Source organism: Astatotilapia calliptera, chromosome 13 (assembly GCF_900246225.1).
Source record: "Astatotilapia calliptera chromosome 13, fAstCal1.2, whole genome shotgun sequence".
Lineage (NCBI taxonomy): Eukaryota > Metazoa > Chordata > Actinopteri > Cichliformes > Cichlidae > Astatotilapia > Astatotilapia calliptera.
Window position 1 is genome coordinate 21638584 of NC_039314.1, and position 22562 is coordinate 21661145.

At 39.7% G+C, this 22562-nt stretch overlaps 2 protein-coding genes across 3 annotated transcripts; one reads left to right on the top strand and one right to left on the bottom strand.

Moving 5' to 3' along the window:
- Positions 1-287: 287 nt before the first annotated feature.
- Positions 288-10111, top strand: cfap36 (cilia and flagella associated protein 36). 2 transcript variants are annotated; one of them, XM_026191219.1, is made up of 11 exons: positions 288-689; positions 1049-1113; positions 1240-1341; positions 3271-3385; positions 3475-3562; positions 5267-5426; positions 6011-6101; positions 6395-6576; positions 7476-7640; positions 8053-8172; positions 8614-10111. In XM_026191219.1, exons 1-11 carry the CDS (start codon positions 584-586, stop codon positions 8695-8697), a joined length of 1278 nt encoding a protein of 425 aa, XP_026047004.1. In that variant the 5' UTR covers positions 288-583; the 3' UTR covers positions 8698-10111. The 2 variants fall into 2 exon arrangements, with proteins under 2 accessions (XP_026047004.1, XP_026047005.1); XM_026191220.1 differs by lacking the exon at positions 8053-8172 and having other exon boundaries at positions 290-689.
- A 575-nt stretch (positions 10112-10686) lies between these two features.
- ppp4r3b (protein phosphatase 4, regulatory subunit 3B) lies at positions 10687-22256 on the bottom strand. The gene is made up of 16 exons (XM_026191216.1): positions 21790-22256; positions 21206-21261; positions 19076-19174; positions 18247-18870; positions 17455-17532; positions 17106-17222; positions 16870-16986; positions 16176-16307; positions 15588-15690; positions 15465-15506; positions 14920-15078; positions 14574-14743; positions 14354-14493; positions 13921-14066; positions 13701-13840; positions 10687-13389 (listed from the first exon to the last, which is right to left on the bottom strand). The coding sequence occupies exons 1-16, from the start codon at positions 21929-21931 to the stop codon at positions 13285-13287; spliced, it is 2370 nt and encodes a 789-aa protein (XP_026047001.1). The 5' UTR covers positions 21932-22256; the 3' UTR covers positions 10687-13284.
- Between the last annotated feature and the right edge of the window lie 306 nt (positions 22257-22562).

The window sequence follows — 22562 nt, forward strand, 5'->3', positions numbered from 1 at the left end:
GTAATTTCATTTTTATGTGAAGCATAAAAACAACAAATAAAGGGAGTAGAATCTGAAAACGTTTGGTTCACCATACATTGCTTTTTGAGATAGCACACGCTAAATGGTAACAAAAAGTACAAACAAAAGACTCAGTAATCTATATACAATGAGCGAACGATGCAGAATTAACTTTTGTTTTATCTTGTTTTTGTGATATTTCCAGCAACTGCAGGTTTGGGACTGTGGGGAGTTTTTAATGCTTACTTTAGCGGCTTCTCCGTCTCGGTGCCAGTGGAGGGCTCTGCTTCGTCCAGGCAGAAGGAGCAGCTGACTGACGTAATGGTTACCTTAGCAACCAATTAGGCGTCACCACTCACCATTCTCAAATTCATGACTGCGCATTTCTCACCTTGTCCAGAACGGAAAAAGCAGCCTCCGAGACTCATGCGGACTAGTTAATGAGGGACGATAAACCAGATGTGTTTTCCCATCTGTGTGAGCTGTGCTGCACGCGCGGACCTGAAGAACAACACTGTGTCAGGGCTGCCGCTGCTGCCTTTGTTGTTGTTGCTGCTGCTTACGCCCGCCAGCTACGACCAACATGGCTGAGGACGACAGTGAATGGGTTTTAGAAAGCATCGTTGGCTACCTTGGAAGTCCCGAATGGGTCGTTCCTGTAACGGACTTTTTGGAAAACAAATGCACAGGTAAAAACAGGTTATGAGGTGATTTTAGTCTGAGACTAAGCCTCTCTGGAGCTGTGCACCGTTAGCGCTGCGGCTAAGCTAACGCTAACGTGTAACAGCGATGCTGTCTGATAGTCTATCCACTCAAGTTTAGTACTAGACTTTCTCCTCCTGTACATTTACATATGATACGAGCGGAAACAGCGACAGCAAATCTTACGACACCAAATACAACAAACATCTGCATATAAGCGGACCTATAAACAGGTTTTACATGTTTAACTTTTCTGCGTGCTAAAGTCAGTGCATCTAGCTAAGTCTATAAAATATTTCCGTGGACACAATTCATTTCTGTCAACTGTGTGTTTTCAATATTTCAGTTTTTGACGACGAAGATGAGAATAAGTTGGCATACACAGAAATCCACGAGCAGTATAAGAAATTGGTGAGTTCAATTGTGATTACTACAATCTGGCTAATGTCGTGCATTGCCTCATCAGCATCAGTCAGTAGTAGTTTCATATTGCTGACTCGTCAGAATGGACTGGTGTGAGCTGCTTTGCTTTCGTAGGTGGAGAAGCTGTTGGAGAATTACATGCAGGAGGTTGGCATCAACGAGCAGCAGTTTTTGGATGCGTGTACTTCTCCCTTTGCCAAGTCTAAAGCTCTGGAGGTACTCTAAGCTTCCTGCTTGCACACCACTGTCATCCTGCCAGCTAACCTGAATTGAGAATCAGGGATAGGATTTGCTTACATAAGCCCAGTGTTGCTGGCATCAAGCAGTGGGCTTGATGCCAACAACACGTTTTTAAAAAATTAGTTTGGAGGGGTTTCCATTTAAGTTGAAACATTCACAGTCTTGCGTTATACAACATTCCAGCTGTCTAAGGCCGTCTTTGCTGTGTTTTTTGCTGCATAGTTCATCAGATGTTTTCAATAGCTGACAGGTCTTGACATGTCAGGTACTTACTACTTTTCAGATGCTGAGTTTGGTTGACATTGTCTTACTGAAATAAGCAAAGCCTGTATATATATTGTGCTTTTACAGATGCAAACTCATTCACCCCTACACCACCATGGATACTGGCGATTGAACTGTGCACTAAGTTAAATGATTCTTTCTCTTTTGGCTGAAGGCATAGCATCTATACATACATCTATACATCTATAAATTCGAAAACGAACTTCAAAACCCAGAGGGCAGTGTTTTTGTTTTTTTGTTTTTTTTATTGTCCCCTAGTTTACCTTAAATGAGCTTAGCATCCAGATAAGTGTTTCTGGATTTGTGTAGGTACATTTTGTCTTTGCATGATAATTTTAAGCTGCATTTATCAATGCAAGTTGTGATCTGACAGTGTTTGTTTTGGAATTATTCCTGATCCCATGCTGATATTCCCTCCTGAAATCCTGAAATCATGGTCATTTTCCAGATTTTCTGAATCTTTAGCCGTTTTAAATATCAAAATGATGAAAACTCTTTGCAAATGTATTTCTGAACATTTGCTCTAGCCCTTTTATACAGACTGCAGAATCTCTGCAGTCATTACTTCTAAAAGATTTGGTATCACTAATGCACTGTTTTTATACTCATTCTGTTACTTATCCTGTTGCCAAATAACCTAATTAGTTTGAGATGTTTGTCTTTTGTTTCTGCTTTTTTATCTGTTGCTGTAAACATAGTCAAACTGAGCTTTTTCCTCAGAAAACACATTTCTTAGTTCTGAATTGAGCCATCAATTAAGGAAGGGTTAAACGGTTGTTTCCATTTTATCACATTAGTTTAGATTAATGTAAGTCCTCTGTAAATACTACAACCTTAGCACCATGAAGTGTTATACTGTGTCTGAATGTTTATTACACAAAGCAGACTTATCAAAAGAAATCATCTTCAAGCTGCACTTCATTAGGAGTCACTGTGTTTTCAGTCTTCCTCTGTGTTTAGTTATTGAGTCAAATACTTCACAATATAGTTGTTGTTTTTTTTGTGTTTATGAGAGACTGAAACTGTTTTGGTGAAACTGATGAGTTGCCAGAACTAAAGCAAAAATGTCCAAAACTGGCAGTGATCAGTTGGACGACATTGGAATTGTGAAGAAAAAAAAAAGTCTAATTGAATAGATTTTGATGCAGAATATAATTTGAATTTTACAGTTGTGTCTCTTCTATAAGCACACACTCAGTCTTCATTATCATGTGATATGAACACAAACTTTTTACATAGTTTTTATTGGACTGAAGGCCCAGTAAGGTTTGTCCATGATCAACAGGACACGCTACTCTTCCATGGCAGTATTTAATAAACTAAACTTGCACAAAGTGATCACCTGATGAGCCTTCACCCAAATTATGTTTAAGGTCAGGGTGATATTGGTTGTTTTATGGAAAATTTTCATTTTCACAAGAATTGCTTCTCCTCCTGCATTGTTCAGAGTTTAAATTCGTCTTGAATATGACATTGACATTGCCTCATTGTCTTCTCAATACATAATAATTCTCAGTAGTTTGTTCAATAAAGCCAGTCAATGAAAACAACAACTATTTCACACATTACTACAACCTGTGAACGGACTACGTCACTGATGTTGGTTTTTTTGTTCTTCAGGCAGTATTCCAGCCAGTTCTGGCTACAGATGACTTCCAGATCTTTCGCTCATTGATGGTTCACAAGAATATGGAGCTGCAGCTCCAAGCCCTCAGGGTCATTAAAGAAAGGAACGGTAGGCTGGATTAACATGTAAAGCAAATCCAAACACACACTTGCAGAGCCAAACGCTCAGCTGTAGGTTAAATGTCTTCGTGTGTGTAGGGGCCCTCCCAGAGTGTCTGACTGATGGTGTGGACGTCATGACAGAGTTGCAACAGCAAGAGATGAAAATCCTGCAGGAGGTTCTTAAGTAAGTCGCTCTGTCATTCTTGTGGTATCTGACTCCTTCAGTGTTTGACATAACATTTACTGGTGTCCCAAAAATAAACTTTTAGTTGTTGTGTAAAGCTATTCGAATGGCCGATTTGAAGATTTAGGATTGTTGATATTTCAATATGTGACTGTAAGAAAACCTTTAGTGAGTGTCTGGTTCAGTTAGTTTGTTTCACAGGTGAATCAATCAGTGAACGCCAAAACGAGCCAGTACCTGCTCAACTATCTTTCCCCACATAGTTTTTTACTGACTGTGGACCATCACTAGTTCTGTTGAACCTGACATCTCATTCACCCTTTCTTAGAAACATCCTCACAGTTCACTGTGCCACCTTAAGAGCACTCTAATGTTTTTTTTAAATGCTGTGGCTCTTCGTGTTTTTATGGCACATCTGTTGAAAGGATATTTTAGAAGTCCTATGAGCCAGATTTTGAACAGTCTCTGACGGGAATTTCATGGAAACAGTTTTTGATCATTTCTACAACAGAATAAAAAAGTGCTGCTCTATTTATTTGTATTCCAAGTTAACATTAATTAGGAATGTATTTGCTTAACAACTCTGACGGGAAGTTAAATCCCCATTTTTTTCTCAATTATTCCTAACTGAATAGATTATTTTTCTTTGAATTTAGGCTGAAATTTCACATTTACATTAGTCAGTAGGTGTTTACTAATTTTACTTTTCAGGTAATTCAGTTAATTTTATAGTACATATGAGGCTTTTGTTCCTCACTATACCATTAAGAAATTTCCACATTTTCTTTATGCATCCATTGCACTTCCTGAAGGCTTCCCGAAGCTCCTATCACTCTTCTCTAATGGGATTTTGCTATTGAGTGCCTGGCCAAGTAGAACACACCGAGTCTAATGGGACCACAGTTAAGCTCCTTAGGATCCAGCTAATTTAGGTTGGAGGGATTGACACTAAACAAGCAGCTGAGAAAAACGATGGTTTCATCCCTTTTGTCATACCAGGGAACCTTATCAGCGGTCCACTATGCTGCCCCTACTCCTCTCCAGGTTATCAATAGTTTCTTCTATATAAGTGGCATCATAAAGGAATTGTTTTACGTAATCTCTGATTGGAACTGCATCACTGAAGCTGACGCTTATTTTGATGACGGGTCTTAAACTAGTATTAATTCTGCAAGTTTATGTTTAATTGTTTTATCCTCAACAGTTCAAATGTATCTATGTTCTGTCAATATCAACCTATAAAAATCCTCACAGGATTTATGACTAGGCACAGTTCCAGTCACAGTATCTCTGTGTTTCCATACACCTACTTGTAAATGCTTTGCAGCAGTCTCCACTGAGACAATTTAGGCTATTAAATAAATCAAATTAAAGGATCTGGCTGTGATTCCCGGGTGATGCCTGGGAGCTGGTTGGGGCAAAACGGGGTTACCACATGGAAATCCCTGACGCTGCTGTCTTTTTCTAGTTTCTACTGGTGCTGTCAGCCAAGGGCTAACTGGACAATAGAACAGGCTTATCTCTAAATTGTCAATGCTCTTATCACACCAAAACTACTGAACATACTGTGAACCCCTTCGAGAGGGCTCTTGACCAAAGGCTTTGCAACAGGGCTGAAATAGTGAAGTTTAAACAGTTAGTTGGTCCTAGGCTTATGTTGAACTCTTTCTTTCTTTTTTTTCTCTCCTGCTTATTCCTGTGTAGAAAGTCAAAAGAGGAGTATGATGAGGAAATGTCCAGGAGGCTGCTATTAGAGAAAGAGGTTGGTTCCACCTCCAGTGGCTGCTCTAGTAAGCTAATGGCAGAGTGTGATGAAGCCAAGAATACCTCCTCCGCCCTCAGCCAACACATCAGCCCTGCCAAGGTGAGGCATCATGAGCACTATGAGTTAAATAAGACCTGTGAACCAGCCAAATAGTGCATCTTAGTGAGGCTTCTTGTGCATGCCAGTGTTACCTTTTGTTGGACTTTATCTCACATAATCTCACTAACTACTTTTCCATTGAGTGCCTGAGCTCAATTCTTATTGTGAAGTCCCCTTTAACCTTGAAATCACTTTTTTATTAATGTGCTATTTAAATTTCACCAAGGTGAAAGCATGGGTTAATGATCAGCACACCACACTGGTAACTGGAAAAACACAGTATAAAGTTGAACCATCCATGCAGTAAGATTTTAATCAGGGATGTATTAATAAGTACACTGCAGTTTACTAACTAGAAATACAGTAATGCCAGTCCAGCTGTGTCTGTGATAGCTAACAGAGAGAAAATGCTGGTAAAACTAAAATGCACAGTAGACCTCTGCTCTTAACAGATATAAATACCAGCCTAATTATTGGATCATTAAGCAGCTTTGAAGTGTTTGTGCTTTGTGGATTTTGCACATTATTTGGAGACAGTTTAAATGTTCATTCATTCTTTCCATCACCCATATCCCCACCTGTAGGTCAACAGTAACCCAGTTAGAAAAGAAGGGAGCAAGACAGCTGCTACAGGAGGTGGTGCTGAGAGGAGTAGCTCCTCTAAACCCACAACAGGTAAGTTAGAAGAGAAGACAAACACTTTGCGACCAACTGAACTCTTTCTTTCTTCTTGTTATATAAAATTACCCCACTATACCACATTATTCTTGATCTCCTGAGCTACAGACAACCCACATAGTCAGATGAGAAACATTTTTATTACTGGAAATCATGTAAACGAGCAGCGTCAGTAGTATTACTAATGTTGCAGATAACATGTGAAGCTTTTTAATCTTTTGTTTTATTTTAAACACACAACCAACACGAGAGTGGCAGCTCATCAAAGTCATTTGTGTATGTGCCCACAGATCGTGGTAGTGATGCTGTGGGATCCCGAGTTCTGCCAGCTGTGAGAGCTCCTGTGAAGTCTGGTGAGCCCTCCATCAGCAGCAGTCCTCATGCCGGGGAGCAGAGCAACAGCAGCCAGACTACAAGCGAGGCGTGGCTGGAGGAAGCACACAGGGAGGCTGGCTTCTCTAAGCCATATACTGTGAGTCTGTGAGACTGCTGACGTACCCCATAGATTACAGGAAATCTGCGCATAACATAAAAAGCGATTTGCCTCATCCTCACTCTGAAGGAAAGATCAGTGCCAAAGCACAATTGCACTCTAAACAGAAGGGTTTAATATTTCCTTTTAGGTAGACAACAATTATTTAGTTTTAAACAACTGAATTACCTATTACTGAAAGAAAACAAAATAAAATACAGATATTTTTTTTACTTCCCTACCTAACATAAATATGTACAATAGATACAGATACAGATAATCACAATACAATACAAATTATGACCTGCATTAATTTAAGGGAGGAACACCAATGCATAGACTGTATATAAAAGACAGACAGGTGTTGTCGGTGATTTCACCAATGCTTTGTAAGGTCTTGTTGTGAATGTGACCACCAATCTTCAGATTAGTAGGTGACCTGCGTTATCTCCTGAGCTACAGCCAACCCACATAGTCAGATGAGATACATTTTTAATGCTGGAAGTCATGTAAACGAGCAGCATCAGTAGTATTACTAATGTTGCAGATTACATGTTTTGATTTTTGGTGTTTTTAAAAAGGACTCAACAAACATGCAGTGGGTGTAACTAAGAGTTTGAAAGAAATGTAGAGACTTGACAATAACAAGTTTACATGCCCTTATGCCTCATGTGTGAGAGATTGCCAGTTTGAAACTAGGAGGAGACTAAAGCTCCGCATGCTAGAATGACTAGTAACAGTCCCAAGCCTGGATAAATGTGAGGATTGTGTCAGGAGGTGTAAAAGTCTGTGCCAAATCAAATGTGCAGATGTACTGTGGAAGCAGTTTGGGAGATAGGAGAGCAGCTGTAATTGCTGTTGAAATATAATAATTGAGCTTCACCTGCGTTTCTCTGCAGGAGTTATCAGTATCACAGCAGGAGCAGCTCCAGCAGAGGGCGGCATATCTGCGTCAGCAGAGGGACAAGCTGCACGCGCTCCGAAAAGAGCAGCAGAAAACCAAGCAATCGTCCTTGCCGGAGGAGGCACCCAGCAGTCCCACACCAGCACCCAGCACTACCCCGGTAAATGCAGGTCCTCGCCTCCTTCTCCATACCTCACTTCATAAAGTTGCTCATCCAACTGCTGCAGGCAGTTTGGCACAAATTCTATCTGTTGAAACAGGGATTTGCAGTAGTTGTGTTGAAGTGAATACATTGTTTTTGATTAGACACACATTCATGCATTAATACTCATAGTGGCTTATTAAAGTTCTTCAAAGTTATCTTTAGAGATTAGAAATTTAAGTTTGACGCTGGTTATGAATTATGCCTCACCCAGGACCAGTTATCCAAATTTCGCCTGATTTTCTTAAACCTACATTTAATTTTTTTGTCTTCTTGTTTTTTCCCCTTCCAACTTGTTTTATTTGCTTCTTTTTCTTGTTCTTCATTTCCACCCACTTCCACTTGTGTCTGCTCTGGACTGGCCTGTTAGGAGGCAGTGGGTCAGTCCCAGAGAAATGGGGCCTGTTCCCCTCCTCATCCTCCTTCTTCTCCTCCTCCTCCACCTACTCCTCACTGTGCTTCTCCAGCACAGCGCTCCTCCAGTCAGAAGGTGATCCATCAGCTGCCTCTGATGTTAACAACTGTACTTGTTCATGTCTTGTGTTCATCTGCTTTTGCTTTGTAGTAATCATTCCCTTCATTATCACCAACTAAAGGTCTGCATCTTTTTCCCCCCTAAATTAATAATTTTATTGCCACAAACTGAAGAGAATCAGATCTTGATTTGTGTTGACTGAAATCATCGATCTTGACTCAGTTCCTATTCCTTATTAGATGCGATTCTCTGTCAGCACCTTGTTTACCTCAAAGTTACAGGATTACTATGCCAATGTTTCCAGTACTAGCTGCCTGTGTTTAGTTTTCTTGCTTGTGTACTGTATGTAGACACATGTGCTTGGTTGTATTTTAGTCGCCTTTCTCGCTGCTTTTTCCACTTTCCCTATTTTGCTGGTGAGTATTGACTGCTTCCTGGTCTGGTCTCTTCTCACAGGAGATATCTGCTGAGGAAAGAAAGAGGCTGGAGAAGAGAAAGCACCTTGCCGACAAGCTGAAAGAGGAAGTGATCAAGAAATGACTTCCCCTCAAAATGCAATATTCTCCCTTATATCTTATCTATTTACTCTGGCAATCAAACACATGGCTTCCTTTACACTGCTGCATATTTCGTAATGCAAATCTTTTCTCTTTTCTTTCTAAAGACAAAAATTATGGGCTCTTCCATCTTCTGAGTTCTTTTCTGTGTAGCAAAAAGAGCATCTTTGTTTTTAAATGACACTCATTACTCTTAACAGACCACTGGAGTATTTAAAGGTCTGATAGCTACTTTCTGTATTGGACTAATTTCAGAAAATGTTAATTGAGCTAAAGCACAAGGGGCTGTGTGCTTCTGTATATCAAGCGATATCCTGCCAGCGGTACCGAAACCTCTGCTTTTCATTTGTAGACAGACTTTAATTATACTGTGGGGATCGTGGGTTCAGGAGAAGAGTAGGTTGCCCCTAATTGCAGGTTTGGTGGTGCGGCCACAACCCCACCACATGCCAAAGTGTGTTTAGTGAGCAGAACGATGAACCCCAGTTTCTTCTTGATGGCAAGGCAGCACCTTACTTGGCAGCTCCACCTGCACTGGTGTGTGAATGCATGACTGAGTATAGCTTCAAAGCACTACTACTTAAAATGTGCTGTATAACTGCTACATTTGTAGACCATTGGTTGAAAAAGTGGAATAAAAATGTTTTTTCAGTCTGTACACTACTTTTTAGAAATGTCTAGCCGTTGGACAACAAATCAATCCAAACAGGTATTAATTATTTTTGTCATAATTTGACATTTTTAAGCAAAATTGTGAAGATTTGAATATTTCTTTTGTCACATACCAAGGTAAAGAGGATATTTAGACATTTTGTACTTTTCAAATAAAAGGGTGTATAGTTGTATTTTTTTTTCCTCGGTTTTCTAAAATTGAAGGACAATTAAGAAAATAAGCAGAAGATATGCAACACTATGCTCGTCAGTAATGGTACAAAATCTTGCTTCACAGTTTCTGAAACCCATTTTGCTACTTTGAAACTAGTCAATATGTTTGGAGTGCTGGATTTGGATTCAGACACTGGCTGATTTCCTTCTAGCAACAGTTAACAGTAACTGGCCATGACGTGATGAATCAGTGAGTACAGATTTGGGAGGACTCTACGCTGAGGTAAAGGCAGTATTAGTTGGATCCAGTGCACAGATTGTTTTCCACTGTTAGCACTCCCACAAGGAAGCTGGTACGTCGTTGGCAGTTAAGAGAGCTGTGCAAGTTGTCAAGATGACCAATCACATGTTCATACAGGGGCCAAGAGAACAGTGCGCTGCTTTCTACGAGTGCTGTATTTATCTGCAAACCAATCAAGAGTCTTCACTTCAATCAACCATAATGCACCAGTTTATTTGTAATGTTGTTATTGTGTATGCTGTTTAATAAAAAATATATTTTTTAGAAACAACCTGCAGTCTAGACTTGAATGTATATATATAAAAACCTACCCACTTCAGTAGTTAGACCTTTTAAGTACTAGGTTGGACCCCCCTTTTGTTTTCATAACTGCCCTAATTATTGCGGCAAAGTTTGTCCAATTTTTTAAACCTGTGCAAACAGTAGCCTGTTTTCTGTTCTCAGCTGATATATGATCTTCTACTGCTGCAGCAAGATTCAGTGTGTTACACATTTTTCCTGTTACCAGTGTAACAAAGCAGCCTGGCTACTCTGACATTGACAAGGCATTTTCATCCAGAGAACTGCTGCTCACTTCTCTTTTTCAGACCATTCTCCATGAGGGCCAATAGCGCAGGCTTTTTGTTCTCCTGCTCTTATCTCTGTAACTTTCCATGCAATTCAGCCAACTGATATACAGTGCATAGTAAAAGAAAGCACATATAACTTTTCAGATGTTAAACCCCATTTTCTTAATATTTTCTGGCCTCTTATTAAGCAATCAAAATGCCTAACATAAAATCTAGGACACTTGCAGCTCCAATTGCCAATTGGTACAAAGTTGGTAAACAAAGCTAGATTCACAAGTTCAATGTCAGGGTCACATTTAATTTCAAAACTTATCAAATAAATTCATACAAATGTTAAGAATGGATGGTGGTAGTAAATGCACTTGGTACAAATTCATCAAGGGAGAGCAGAAACAGTCATTGTTGGATGGAACCAACATAGAGGAGGAAAGACAATTCACTGCAGGTGCTGCTCCTGAAAAGCACATTGGCAATAATTCTCTCATTTCCTACCTCCTGCTTTTGTTGTTGTACATGAACAACTGATCTAGCAATTTTTTTTACCCAGTTTAGATTCCCTTCATCTTCCTATGTGCTTGTGTTGGGACCATGAGAGAAGAAGCAATGAAAGAAATGTTCCAACCCGACAGAATTATCCCGCTTCATCACACCGGTGTGTTGTCAGAAATAATACGCACAAGAACCACTGTTTGATTCAAAAACTTCACTGCATTGACTGCGGGGTAAATCATATTTATCATACCTAATAAAAACAGATCATCCATTCAGTCAATGAAAACTTTTTTTTAAAAAAGGACTTAAACTAACTTTTGATCTGTAGGGTTTATTTTTCTTCTTTTTTGTGTTTTTTTTTTTTTTAAACAGAAAATGAAAAAAACAAAACAAAAAAAACTTGAAATAGGCTTTAAATTTTGGGAGTAAGAAGATCTCAACCAGAGCAGAACGACATTTTGAACCCTCAAAATGAAAACAAAAGCCCCCTTTAGCACCTCAATCTCATTAGAAGAAGTCTCCACAGTATATGTAATATCTGATTATTCACCATCTAGTAGTGTTACTCTGGCCAGAACATAGTATAAAAGATGGACACAGCTTCCAGGACTGAAAAGTGAAACCAGTGTGGATGGGGCCAACTCTGGTTGCAAAAAAAAAAATTGAAGTTTATGGGAAACCGGCCCTCAACTTGCTTGCCCTATGACCTCAGTACACTTTGTTTATGGCTTCATGGTTTCAATCACTAGTTTCAGGTAATACTGAATAAAACATGAAGCTCACTTTTGTAAATTGCAGTCATTATTAGAATCCGAAAAGAGGATTAGTCAGGGTAGGATCCAGTGTGTGATATCCTTGTTCACAGCAAGATCATCTCCCCCCTTCTCACATCTGGTTTTAAAACTACAAGAGGCTAAGCTCAAGGCTTCATAACAGGACTTCACAAACCAGTGGGTGACGCCACTGGCTACATCCATCTTTTATACCAGCTGTGCCACAACAAGGTGGGCAGCTTTTTGTTTCTGATGCAAGTTAAACTCTGAACCTGAGATCTGTCTGGGAGAAGGATGAACGACTCAGGTTTGCCACCCTTTTAAAACACAAACTGGGCTGATGATGTGCACACTGTAACGAGGACGCCAAGTTTGACTTAAGTACAAAATTCCAGACATCCTCGAAATGTTGACTGAAAAAAAGAAACTTTACTGCAAGTTTTTTTGTTATTTTTAAACCAGCATTTAGGACTTCTCTGTATTTGTACACTGAATCAAATGAACTGTACTAAAGGGTGAACAGTGACCCCACCTTTTTGTGCGACAACAAAAAGAACACAGGCAGGTAGGGGTCTTGCTCCCCTTTCAAAAATCACGTCAGGGGCAAAAGATTAAAAAGAGGAACAAAAAGATCTGTACAGTACTTTTTAACAAAGTCATGAAATACAGGACTTCCTGGCTAACACAGTCTTGTATGTGCGTGTATCATCGTGTGTGTGTGTGTTTGTGTGTGTGCCTCGACCAAACTGACAACATGGCTTTTGAAGGTTTGAGTCCTGCTCCTCTCGCTCTTAGTCTTCATCCCAGTCTCACTGGTCAGCTCCCTTGTCTTAAGAATTTGGGGATTTTTCTATGATGTCCCTCTATCCATGACTAAAGTAAGTAGTTCTCTGGGAGGGCGGCACACACAGCTTCAGCCAGTCAAGCTTTCTATTACTATGACGGCTAGTCCTGCTAGCCTGACTGACCTGCTGTCAAGTTCATACACTGGCTGGTTGTGATCTGACTTCCTCTCTCTGGAGCTCATCGATTTGGATTTGAGAAGTATGGAAGGGCTTTTTATTTTTATTTATTTTTTTTTAAATAAGAGGTGACAGGCGCAGTGGGGCTCTTGTTGGACTGCAGCTTCCTTAGCCCTGTAGAGCTGGGAACTGCTGTGCCACCAATTCAAACTTCAATGTCTTGTTGGTGTTTAGGGTTGTGGGTGAGGAGGAATAAGTGAGAGCAGGAAAGGAGAGCAGGAAGGAGTGAAAGAGGGGAGAGATGAATTCTCAAAGGGTCAATGAGGTTCTCAGGTGGAAGAAAAGAGATTTGGGAATCTCCCTGAAGAGGTTGTTGAAAAGGAAGAGGTAAACAGGCTGAGACACAGATTGATCCTTCTTTCTTTAAAAAAACAAAAACAAAACAAAACAAAAGCAACTCTTTATCTCCTTTTGCCGAGGGAGAAGCTGGAGCAGCAATCAGAAGGGACTGAGAGAGGTGGGAGCTCATCTTTGTCCATTTCTTCAGTGAGACAGGTGGCACAGGCAGGCAGCCAATGAGACAACCAGAGGAGGGGATTTCAAAGGGACTCAATGTCCGTCCACCATGACCAAAGAGGACAATTCGCCTTAGGAGCTCAAACGAGGCCGCTTCCTTGGAGACTGGTCTTCTTCCTCATCATCTTCCTCTTCATCTTCATCGTCAGGGTAGTCCACCAAACCAACCAGAGCAGTCTAAGACAACAACAAGAGTGACTGTTTCATTTCAACATGTACTTTTGCAGGAGCGCAGGACAGCTATTAGTGCTGAAACATAGTGTTCTAAATTTCACTCACATTTTACTTATTCTGACCAGTGAAGTCAAACAACAAGTAACTTGTGTAACTTTTATCTGCATTCATGTTGTGATACCACTCGAAACATATTGTGCAACACAGAAAATTAAAGACTGTCCTGTGTTATACTGTCCCAAAATTGGACAAAGGATTAGGATAGGACAGGATAGGAATTCAAGTCTTTCTCAGAATGCAACATGAAATATTACCTTGACTACTGGTGTGGCAGGAAGAGGAACAGTTTTGACAGAAGAAGCTGAACTGTTGTTTGGAGTGACGGCTGGTGAGGCAGGTGGGAGGGCAGCAGCTTTCCCATTGTTATTGGCACCATTGGCTCCGTTGGCAGCTCCTACAACACAAACTAGGATCATGCAACAATCTGGGAAAAACTATCCAGCAACATTCATACAGTAAGAGAATATAGCTTACCTTTTTTGGCTTCCATGTACTTGCCGTAGCTATCAGAGAAGTCATCCCCCATTCTCTTCTCCACTGCCTCTCCATCGTCATCGTCATCATCGTCATTGAACCACAACTCTTCATCCTCATCCAAAGACCGCGCATCTCTTCGATATCTACAGTTGAGAAAACTGCTTCATGAGGTACAGGTGTCTACACAAGGGGAAGTACTACCTTGTGGTAATAAGTCTCTGATTAAATATAAATGAAGGTTATGAAGCTGAACAATGATGACAAGCACTAGGGTTAACAGAGGTTGACTAAAACATGCAGAAATTCAGTAGGGGTGTGCACAAAATGGGAATAGAAAACTATGTAAAGTCGGCATATATACATGTAAATTTATGTGGTGGAGTGCATGAGTGATAAAGATCACAGTAAGGGAATGACCCTTGCTTCTGACCTGTTGAGTCTCTGGCTCTGCCGGTCTTTTTCCTGTTCATATCGTCCTTTCAAGCCCTTGAATGTCTGGACATACTCAATGGATTCAAGTGCTTTGTAGAAGTTATCCACGATGTGAGCTATGAGTGATTTGATGTCCTCCTGGAAAGCAAAAGGTGGATCATTATATATTTAATGCAAAAACAAAGGCTTGTTAAAGTAGCCTTTGTGCTTTTACATACCACTTTAATAAACTCAAAGAGCTCTATGATGGCAGAGTTGAGGAGGTTGTATCGGGTCCCATTGTCCAGCAAGGCATTAATGACAGGCTCAAACAGGTTCCCTTTGATGATGTAGCGGTTGTAGTATTCGTCTTTTAGACCAATGATTCTGCGCATGAAACGCAGAGCACCTTGGACAAAAACAGAGCTACTTTGTAAAAAAACGAGGCACGATATGATTCAAAGTCTTATCTGTATTATTTCTGTGAGCTTGGATACAAACAGCAGTTACACAGCTCTGGTATGGTTATATCTGTATATGAGGTTCAACCACAATGTAGTCACTATCAGAACACAGGGAACTTACAAAGAGCAAGGAACGTGTGCTTTGAGTTCATCAGCACCAGCACTCTTCTAAGCAGGTCTTTGTTCATGATGTAGGTCTTGATGTGATAGGTGTGGTGTTCCACACAAAAGGTCAGAAGCTCCAGGATCAGTGCCAGCAACTGAGCTGTCTGGAAGTTGTCTACACAAATAAAGACAAATCGTGTTAGGACATGCAGCACTGTCCAGGTACATTTCCAAATACAAGCCAGACAGCAAGTGTACAATCCTTTAATATATGGTTTTAAGAGTCATTCCAGATTTTGTGATCCTCAGCATCTTCCTTAATAATTTGAAGCTGTTCCCATAGTCTGGTGACTAGCTTAACATTTTATTTCTTATTCACGTCCTCTAAAAGAAAAAGAACCCTTAGTAAGAGCTGCTGGTCATTTATTTTGGAAGGGTTCAGGTAAAAACAAATAATATAATGATGTTGTCTACTACAAGAGCAGTACTTTCAAGCCACTTCAAATGCACAAATTTCTAACTGTTGAGTAGTTCATGGTTGACAGTTTAAATAACACCCACCTGGGCACACTGGGTTGACCTTTGTTGATCCCTCCTGCAGATCTGAAATGTGATTACATAGATTAAACAGTGAAATTTCCTTTCTTCCAGTCTGTTGTACCCTAGTTTAACTTCCCAGCTCACCTTTTGAATTTTTGTCAAGTGCAGTGTTGGCCAGCAGAGGAGCAGTCAACACGTGCATGCAGTATTTGTAGAAGAAACTCAGAAACTCTGTCTTCTCAGTTTTCTAGCAGAAAAAACAAACACAAAAAAACTTTAATAAGTGTTTAAGGTTTCACTCAGGGGACACATATACTTAATCTAGCGGTGGTAACGGACATGTGGAGACACAGATGGGGGATTTTGTCAGATAACAATGAGGTAGGCACCATAAATGTGCTGCTTTACATCAGTGTTTCTTCAACTGTGAGGCAGGACTCACTGGCAGAGCCACTGCAGGTGGGTAAAAATAATGCGTGAAACTAAGTTGAATAAACTTGACTTTGTAGACTTTGTTTTTTTAAATACAGAAGACTCCACTGACCCTAATTTGACTAAATTGGATCCTTTCTTCATTGTTAATGACTAAAAAGTGTGGGGAAATGAGTCACACCAAATAAAAGTCTGAGAACAACTGATTTAAATGAAAAAGCAGAGTGATCAACATTGAGCAATGGCTGGAGAAAAAGGAAAGGGGAAGAAATCAACAAAAATCTGGTTGATTTTGCTTACATTGGTGGAAGCCAACATATTCTCAGGGTCGATGAGTGTCCTGAGCAGACCCATCAGCTGGACAGCTCCCCCCAGCTCTGGGTCAGAGTCACAAATCATCTGCTTAATCACAACATTTATCAGGAGAACATCCTGAAACACAAATACACAAAGCAAACAAAGGAGAAGTTAACACAGTAGCGCGCTCAGATTAAAAATAAATTTTGTATGGCATGAAAAGAAAACTGTCTCTCTCAAAAAAACAGGGCAAACACACAGTATTAAAACAAACAAAAAAAGCCTTCTTGTACACAGAACAGAAGATCAACAGAGGACACTAAAGAAAGTTAATCAAACTTTGTCTCAGTAATTCTCTATAACAGTTCTGTGTTTTTATACTACTTTATCAAACATGTAAATTGTGTATCAGCTATAAAATGCCTTCAAATGTTATGGCTCTGTAGTAAAAATCGAGCACATCACGTGAGCCCCAACAGTGACAGGCTGTTGTCACAATACAAAACACCTCGTTTCCCTCATTGTTCACAAAGCAAACAGTTTTCCTTATTTAGATTTCACCTCAGTTATGGACTGTTCTACATGCCTAATGTGGTAATGAACTATTTGAAACTGAGAGAGCCTGGGCTGCCAAAACACTGCTTTCATTAAAGAGAAAGTTCTTTTTTTTTAAAAAAAATAATGATTAGATGCTTACATCATCTGTCTGCTGAGGTTCCTGCATGACAAATTCCCTAACCATGGAGGGGCTGAATTCCACCAGGTAAGAGAAAATATCAGTAGCTGCTGCCCTCACCTGCAAGTCATCCATTCCCTGAACAAAAAAAAAAAAAAAAAAAAAAAGAAGTTAATTCAACTGAGCATTGACCAATCAAAAAAAGACTTTTATTAAGACTACCTCAGATACACATTCATGCCAGAACTATAACGTACCATTACTATTTCAAGAGCAGGTAAAATGCCTAGATTTGCCAGAGTTTTGAAGAACGCATCCCTGTTTTGAGGCTGCAACGTTTGTGAAAACGCACAGAATTCTTTGACGAAGTTCACCTAAGGAGAGGAGGGAAAAAAAAGGAGATAGATAAATGACAATATAAATGAGAAATGCAAAGATCAAAATAATTAAACCGGTCCCAAATAAAAATCACTGTGCCTACCGCCATTTCTGGGCTCATTTCTCAAACATGGTTATGAAAGGCAACTACTTTGAGGTTTCAACATATGTCCAAAAAAAAAACAAAAAAAAAAACAACAAGAACAAAAAAAACTTCTTAAAACTTGCCAATTCTCTCCTTTTACTGTCCTCAGTCGCATCATCTGTGAGCTGTGCAAAGACCTCCGTTAGGAACTTCTCATCCTCCTGCGGCACATTTAAAGCCGGGTTAAAACATCAGAACAATAAAGAAACATGTCTTAAAAATAAACAGAAAATCTAATCCTGACTTGCAATTTCAGCACAACAAGAATGAAAGGCAAATTATTCCAGCAATAAACCCATGAGTCCTAGAACCGTACAGAAAATTAAAATCAGTCACCTGACTGTGAAATGAAAGAATTCTAAGGTCCTGTTTGTTTACACCATGAAAATAATTGTGTGGTATAAAACTTATTGTTCAGAACATATGCCTCACATTTGCACCATATTACAATACACATACAAGTGTTACAATGGGCCTAAACCTATTCACTCAAAGATTTTGAAAATGTTTTAATGTATAGTTTTAATTGGTCATCATCACAATACAAAACTTGACACACACATCTTACGCATACATTATTTGTACAGTCATTACAGGCTTATACATTTCCATCTGTTCACACTTATTATTTGAGCTTTCCCACTTGATTTAACATTTCACATGAGAATTAAATACATTTAAAGAAAAAATTTTAATTTGGTTTTAAGCATGAGTCATCTTGGTGGACTAATCTACAAGCAGGGTCATTTGTCAAACAAATTTTAATTAGTCACAACATGTACAGCAATACTGTATATGTACTGGCTAAACTACACAGTGGATTAAATAATTAACTCATAATGTTGTTTTATAAATAGCTTGGTTTGAATCCTTACCTGCAACATACTGACAATTTCCACCTTGTTGAAGAAGATGAAGGAGGTGAGTGTGGATAGGAAGTTCTCCTCAAAGACAGATGGTGTGGGCAGGATTATGTCCTGGATGTACTGAACTCTGTATGTCTGGTGGATCTTCTGCCGCAGTTCAGAGTCTGTGATAGGGATCACCTCCTTAAATTTCGCCGTCTTGGTCAAGAATTCCCGGTGGCGTTTAGGTTGAACCAATGCTGGGTCGTACTCCAGGCAGCCCACCACATCCATGATACAGTCGTCAGAGAACATCACCTCAAAGAGGGCTGCTTTATTGAGAAATAAGACGCCTCGGACAATCTCATAGAGGTGATGGAGGCCTTCCCTGTTGTCCACTTCCTCACATACTCTAAAGAGACCCAGGAGTTTCTTGATGTAGCCCTCAGTCATCAGGGCCAGGGCAAGCTTTTCCCTCCGGATGGGTGAAGAAAGGACAGAGGTAACCAAGTCGGCAATTTCCTCCAGTCTGCCTTGCTCACAAGGGGGGAGCTCAACTAAGTGGCTTGTCTCTGGAATCTCCTCAAAGCGCTCTTCCTCAGACTCATCAATGGGGTCCTGGGTGATGTCCAGAGCAGGGTCTCTACCTTGGACCTGAGTCACAAATAAAAGCTATTATTAAATGAACACAATTGATAGTATCATGTGTACAGTCACCTCTTTGCACAGGTTAACGTTTCTCAGTAATTTGTCCAGTACACAAACTATTAAATAGATCAACAGAGCTTGCCCATTGTGGTAGGCTCAATGGAATTTTAGCATCAGTGAAACAGCTGTATGTTCCTGGTTTGAGTTTTACCTGGCAAATTCTTTCCCAGATCTCATCACAGCCAGCCTTTTCCTGGAAACTGAGTGCAAGGTCATAGTTATCTGCTTCTGACCAGACAATCAATGTGTCCTGGAACAAAGACAAAGGATTATTAAACTTTACACACGGACACGCTTAACTCTTTCACGGCAGGCACTCACAGACACACACAGACACTTATTCAAGATACACTTCATTAAATTGTATGTTAACTGAACACATGCTTACAAATGTGTGCACACACACACACAGGCAGCAAAGGAAAATAAAAACGTCAACATTTAACTCCTGCAGACAGAGGATCTTGTGGCTCCGTTATGCCTTCTTGTACGTATTGCTGGCAGGATTTGGGTGCAAATCCTTAAAGTGTATCTGAAGGATAAAGTTTTCTATCCTGGTGGGAATGCACTCCTCTAGCATGACAGTGACTTATCCACAGAGTATGAAAATGATTTGAACAAAAGTCTACAACAGACAAAGCAAGCTAAACACATGCAGAATATCTTTTTTGTACCTAGCTTCACCAAGGTGGTTATCAAATAAGTCAAACAGGGGTTTTTCGATCTAGCTATGACCACATTCACATGAAAGAGGCAGCAATGGCAGCATGACCAACCAGAAACATGAACCGGTCTATTAGCAGCTGAGGGGCATAGTTTATGAATACTATCATGCTATAAAATTAGCATTATATAACATGAAGTAGGTAAACCGATAATACAGACTCGCTGCAACACAACTTCTGTAGCCAAAACAGCAGTGTCAGTCTGTGTGAGAAGAAAAGCGCTGTGTAATTTTAAAGTATTGTTATATATGTCTTAAAGTAATAATGATTAAAGTAAATAGTAAAGTGTGTACAAATTTTGATAATTTAAGGCAACAAACTTAATGTCAAAGATCTGGGAAGACCTCATTACTATATTACAATAAAAAGAAGCTAATGACGTTTAGATTTGCCGCTTCTTTCACTCAGTCTCCGCAATTTGAAATAGTCTAAGGGCAAGTAGAGACAAAATTTAACAAAATAAAAGATTTCAAACTGGTAAGTAGCCAACTTGCAAATGTTTCATGACGTCAGAAACGAAAAGGTTTAAATTGCCTGTTTTAGTATCATTTCAATGTATTACAGCCTATACAACAATAAAGTTGCTTTAATATTGTTTGCAGTCAACAGGAAAGAAGCAAGGAATAAAGTTGCCCTCAAGAATCTCTATTTCTTACCGATGCTGAGACAAACTTCAGATTTTCTTAATATCTGCACACTAAGCTCTAATTGATCTTTATGCATTATTTCATAGAAATAATTGTTCCATGGGACGCGATTTCAAACATGTTGATCTCTTGTCTCAAACATGCCCCATTCCTGAGGAGATTAGGCGAGTGTAAATTGCCACAGTAATGTACCCCATAAGAAGTAAACCAGCTCCAAAACACTGGAAATCCAGGATTAAACCTGAAGTTAGCCAGACTCTAATCATTAATAATGCTATAAATTTTTAGGTAATATAAAAGTGTCATATCACAATAACAGTGATACATAAAAAAAACCCCATGCAACACAACAACAAAAAAAAAGAAAGAAAAAAAAAAAAAACACGCCTCAACATGTCTGAGAACAAGAGCTGCTGTCAGCCTCCAATACCTAAAAAAAGGAAGTTATTCAACAACCTTCAACAAAGAGCAGTAATTTTAAAGACGTGCAAAAATATTTAGAAAAAGGTGGAAAATATTTTTCTTTATTTAGGAACTTGCAGAGTTACAAGGTTAAGGTTAAGTTGAATTAGTTAAATGTTTCATCAATTACAGCAGCTCACTGTTAAAGGAAGGTGGAAGTTGACTTTCAGACACTCAGCTATAAATGTGGGAAGACTTCATATTTATGCCATAATTCTAATGATACCTTGATTTACAAACCGGTGTGGTTCATATGTGGTAATTACTCACGGCATTACCCGATTATTACTCGATACCAAGTTTACAATTGCATCAGTCAGCCAATTTCTACTGTCTCGCCTAGATTACATTAACTATCCAGCAGCAGATCTCAAACCAGTGTTGGGATTATTTAAATATGTGTGCTATCTGTAGCTGAGCCAGACTCAGGTAATAATAAAAACTTACCTGTTGTTTTTGATATGCAGTATTTGGACTTATCTTCGATTCCAATAGCAGTGATCCTAAAGCACAGAGATATAGGTGACTAAATATTCAAACCAGTTAGAAAGCCGGTTCTTTAAAGACGAGGTTTGTTATTCTGCCTGGGAATAAACAGTCATGGCTATGCAAATACACACAAAAACAATCGAATTAAACTAAAATGCTTAAAAACAAAGGTAAAATAACTACAGCAGACCTTAGATTCTATTGTAATAACGTTATGTACTTTCTTTGTCACATACATGAACCACAAAGAGGAATAACAAGTTATGCGTTCAGACTTTCAGGGGCACCATGCTATAGAGATCCCGTCGGACTAAACTAATAAGCATGCTAGCAACAGCTATTCAATAAATATTTGCCATTTATTGAGAGACGTGCCTAATATTAACAGTTCTGGCACTATGACGGCGAAGTCTGCCCCACATGTAGAAAAAAAGTCTAATAAGGTAATCTGGTGCCCACTGTGGGCAATCGAAGCGCTCTCTCCGAACAACCAGGAGTTAGCATGCTAACCACCGCAACAACTATGCTAACAGGGAACTTACCGTCCGATTCAGCCCGAACTAATAACGATATCCCCCTCAGTCGTTCGACAAATGTAGACGAAACGTGCCCGGTACCCCGATCATCCCATTGCCGATCTTCATTCAGCGTATATACCTTCACTCGCCGCCGAGTGTCCGACATGGTTTAAACGAGTCGGAGCTAGCAGGCTAGCTTTCTGCTAACAAGCTATCACCTCACCCGTCTAGTGTTTTCCTCGACCTGTTAACTTTGTTTCCAACCGCATGTTATAAAACATGCATGTTTAAATTTAGTTCCCAATAGCAACAAAATATATTAGTAGGTATTTCATAAACATATTACGACGTGAATCTACTTATTAAGGGGCCTAATATTAAACTGGAAAATTCTGAGAGAACACAACAACTCTAACGGCCTTCTTGCTAACGTCCACAGACCGCCATCTTGTAATCCGATCTTGTGTTCTTTTTCTTTTTCTACGTCAATCAAGCGCTAACTGCCGCGGGGTCTCCTCCCCCGGGCTGCATCGTCCAATGGCAGAACTGCGGCTCCTCCAGCTCACCGCGTCACCAACGGTAGAGAAAGGTAATAGCACCCATAGCTGTTTGCAGATGTTGGCATAATGTACAGATGTGATTTTGTTCAGCTTGTTTAATTCATAGAGGAAGCAGATACTTACTTAAGCAGAAGATTAACAGAGTTTTTCACGTTAATTAATCACAATCATAACTGACAAGTTTGTTTTTTTTTACACAAACGAGGAATTTGTCTTGGAAAAAGCAACACTTCAAGC

What these genes read in the sequence shown, in the direction of transcription:
- ppp4r3b (XM_026191216.1), bottom strand. Translation starts at nt 21,931, where the DNA reads ATGTCGGACACTCGGCGGCGAGTGAAGGTATATACGCTGAATGAAGAT. An exon ending in GCACACGTTCCTTGCTCTTT is followed by an intron (nt 14,744 to 14,919) that starts GTAAGTTCCCTG and finishes TTTTTGTCCAAG; the next exon opens with GTGCTCTGCGTTTCATGCGC. An exon ending in CTGCCACACCAGTAGTCAAG is followed by an intron (nt 13,390 to 13,700) that starts GTAATATTTCAT and finishes TTGTTGTCTTAG; the next exon opens with ACTGCTCTGGTTGGTTTGGT.
- cfap36 (XM_026191219.1), top strand. Translation starts at nt 584, where the DNA reads ATGGCTGAGGACGACAGTGAATGGGTTTTAGAAAGCATCGTTGGCTAC. An exon ending in ACGAGCAGTATAAGAAATTG is followed by an intron (nt 1,114 to 1,239) that starts GTGAGTTCAATT and finishes TTGCTTTCGTAG; the next exon opens with GTGGAGAAGCTGTTGGAGAA. An exon ending in CCAAGTCTAAAGCTCTGGAG is followed by an intron (nt 1,342 to 3,270) that starts GTACTCTAAGCT and finishes TTTGTTCTTCAG; the next exon opens with GCAGTATTCCAGCCAGTTCT.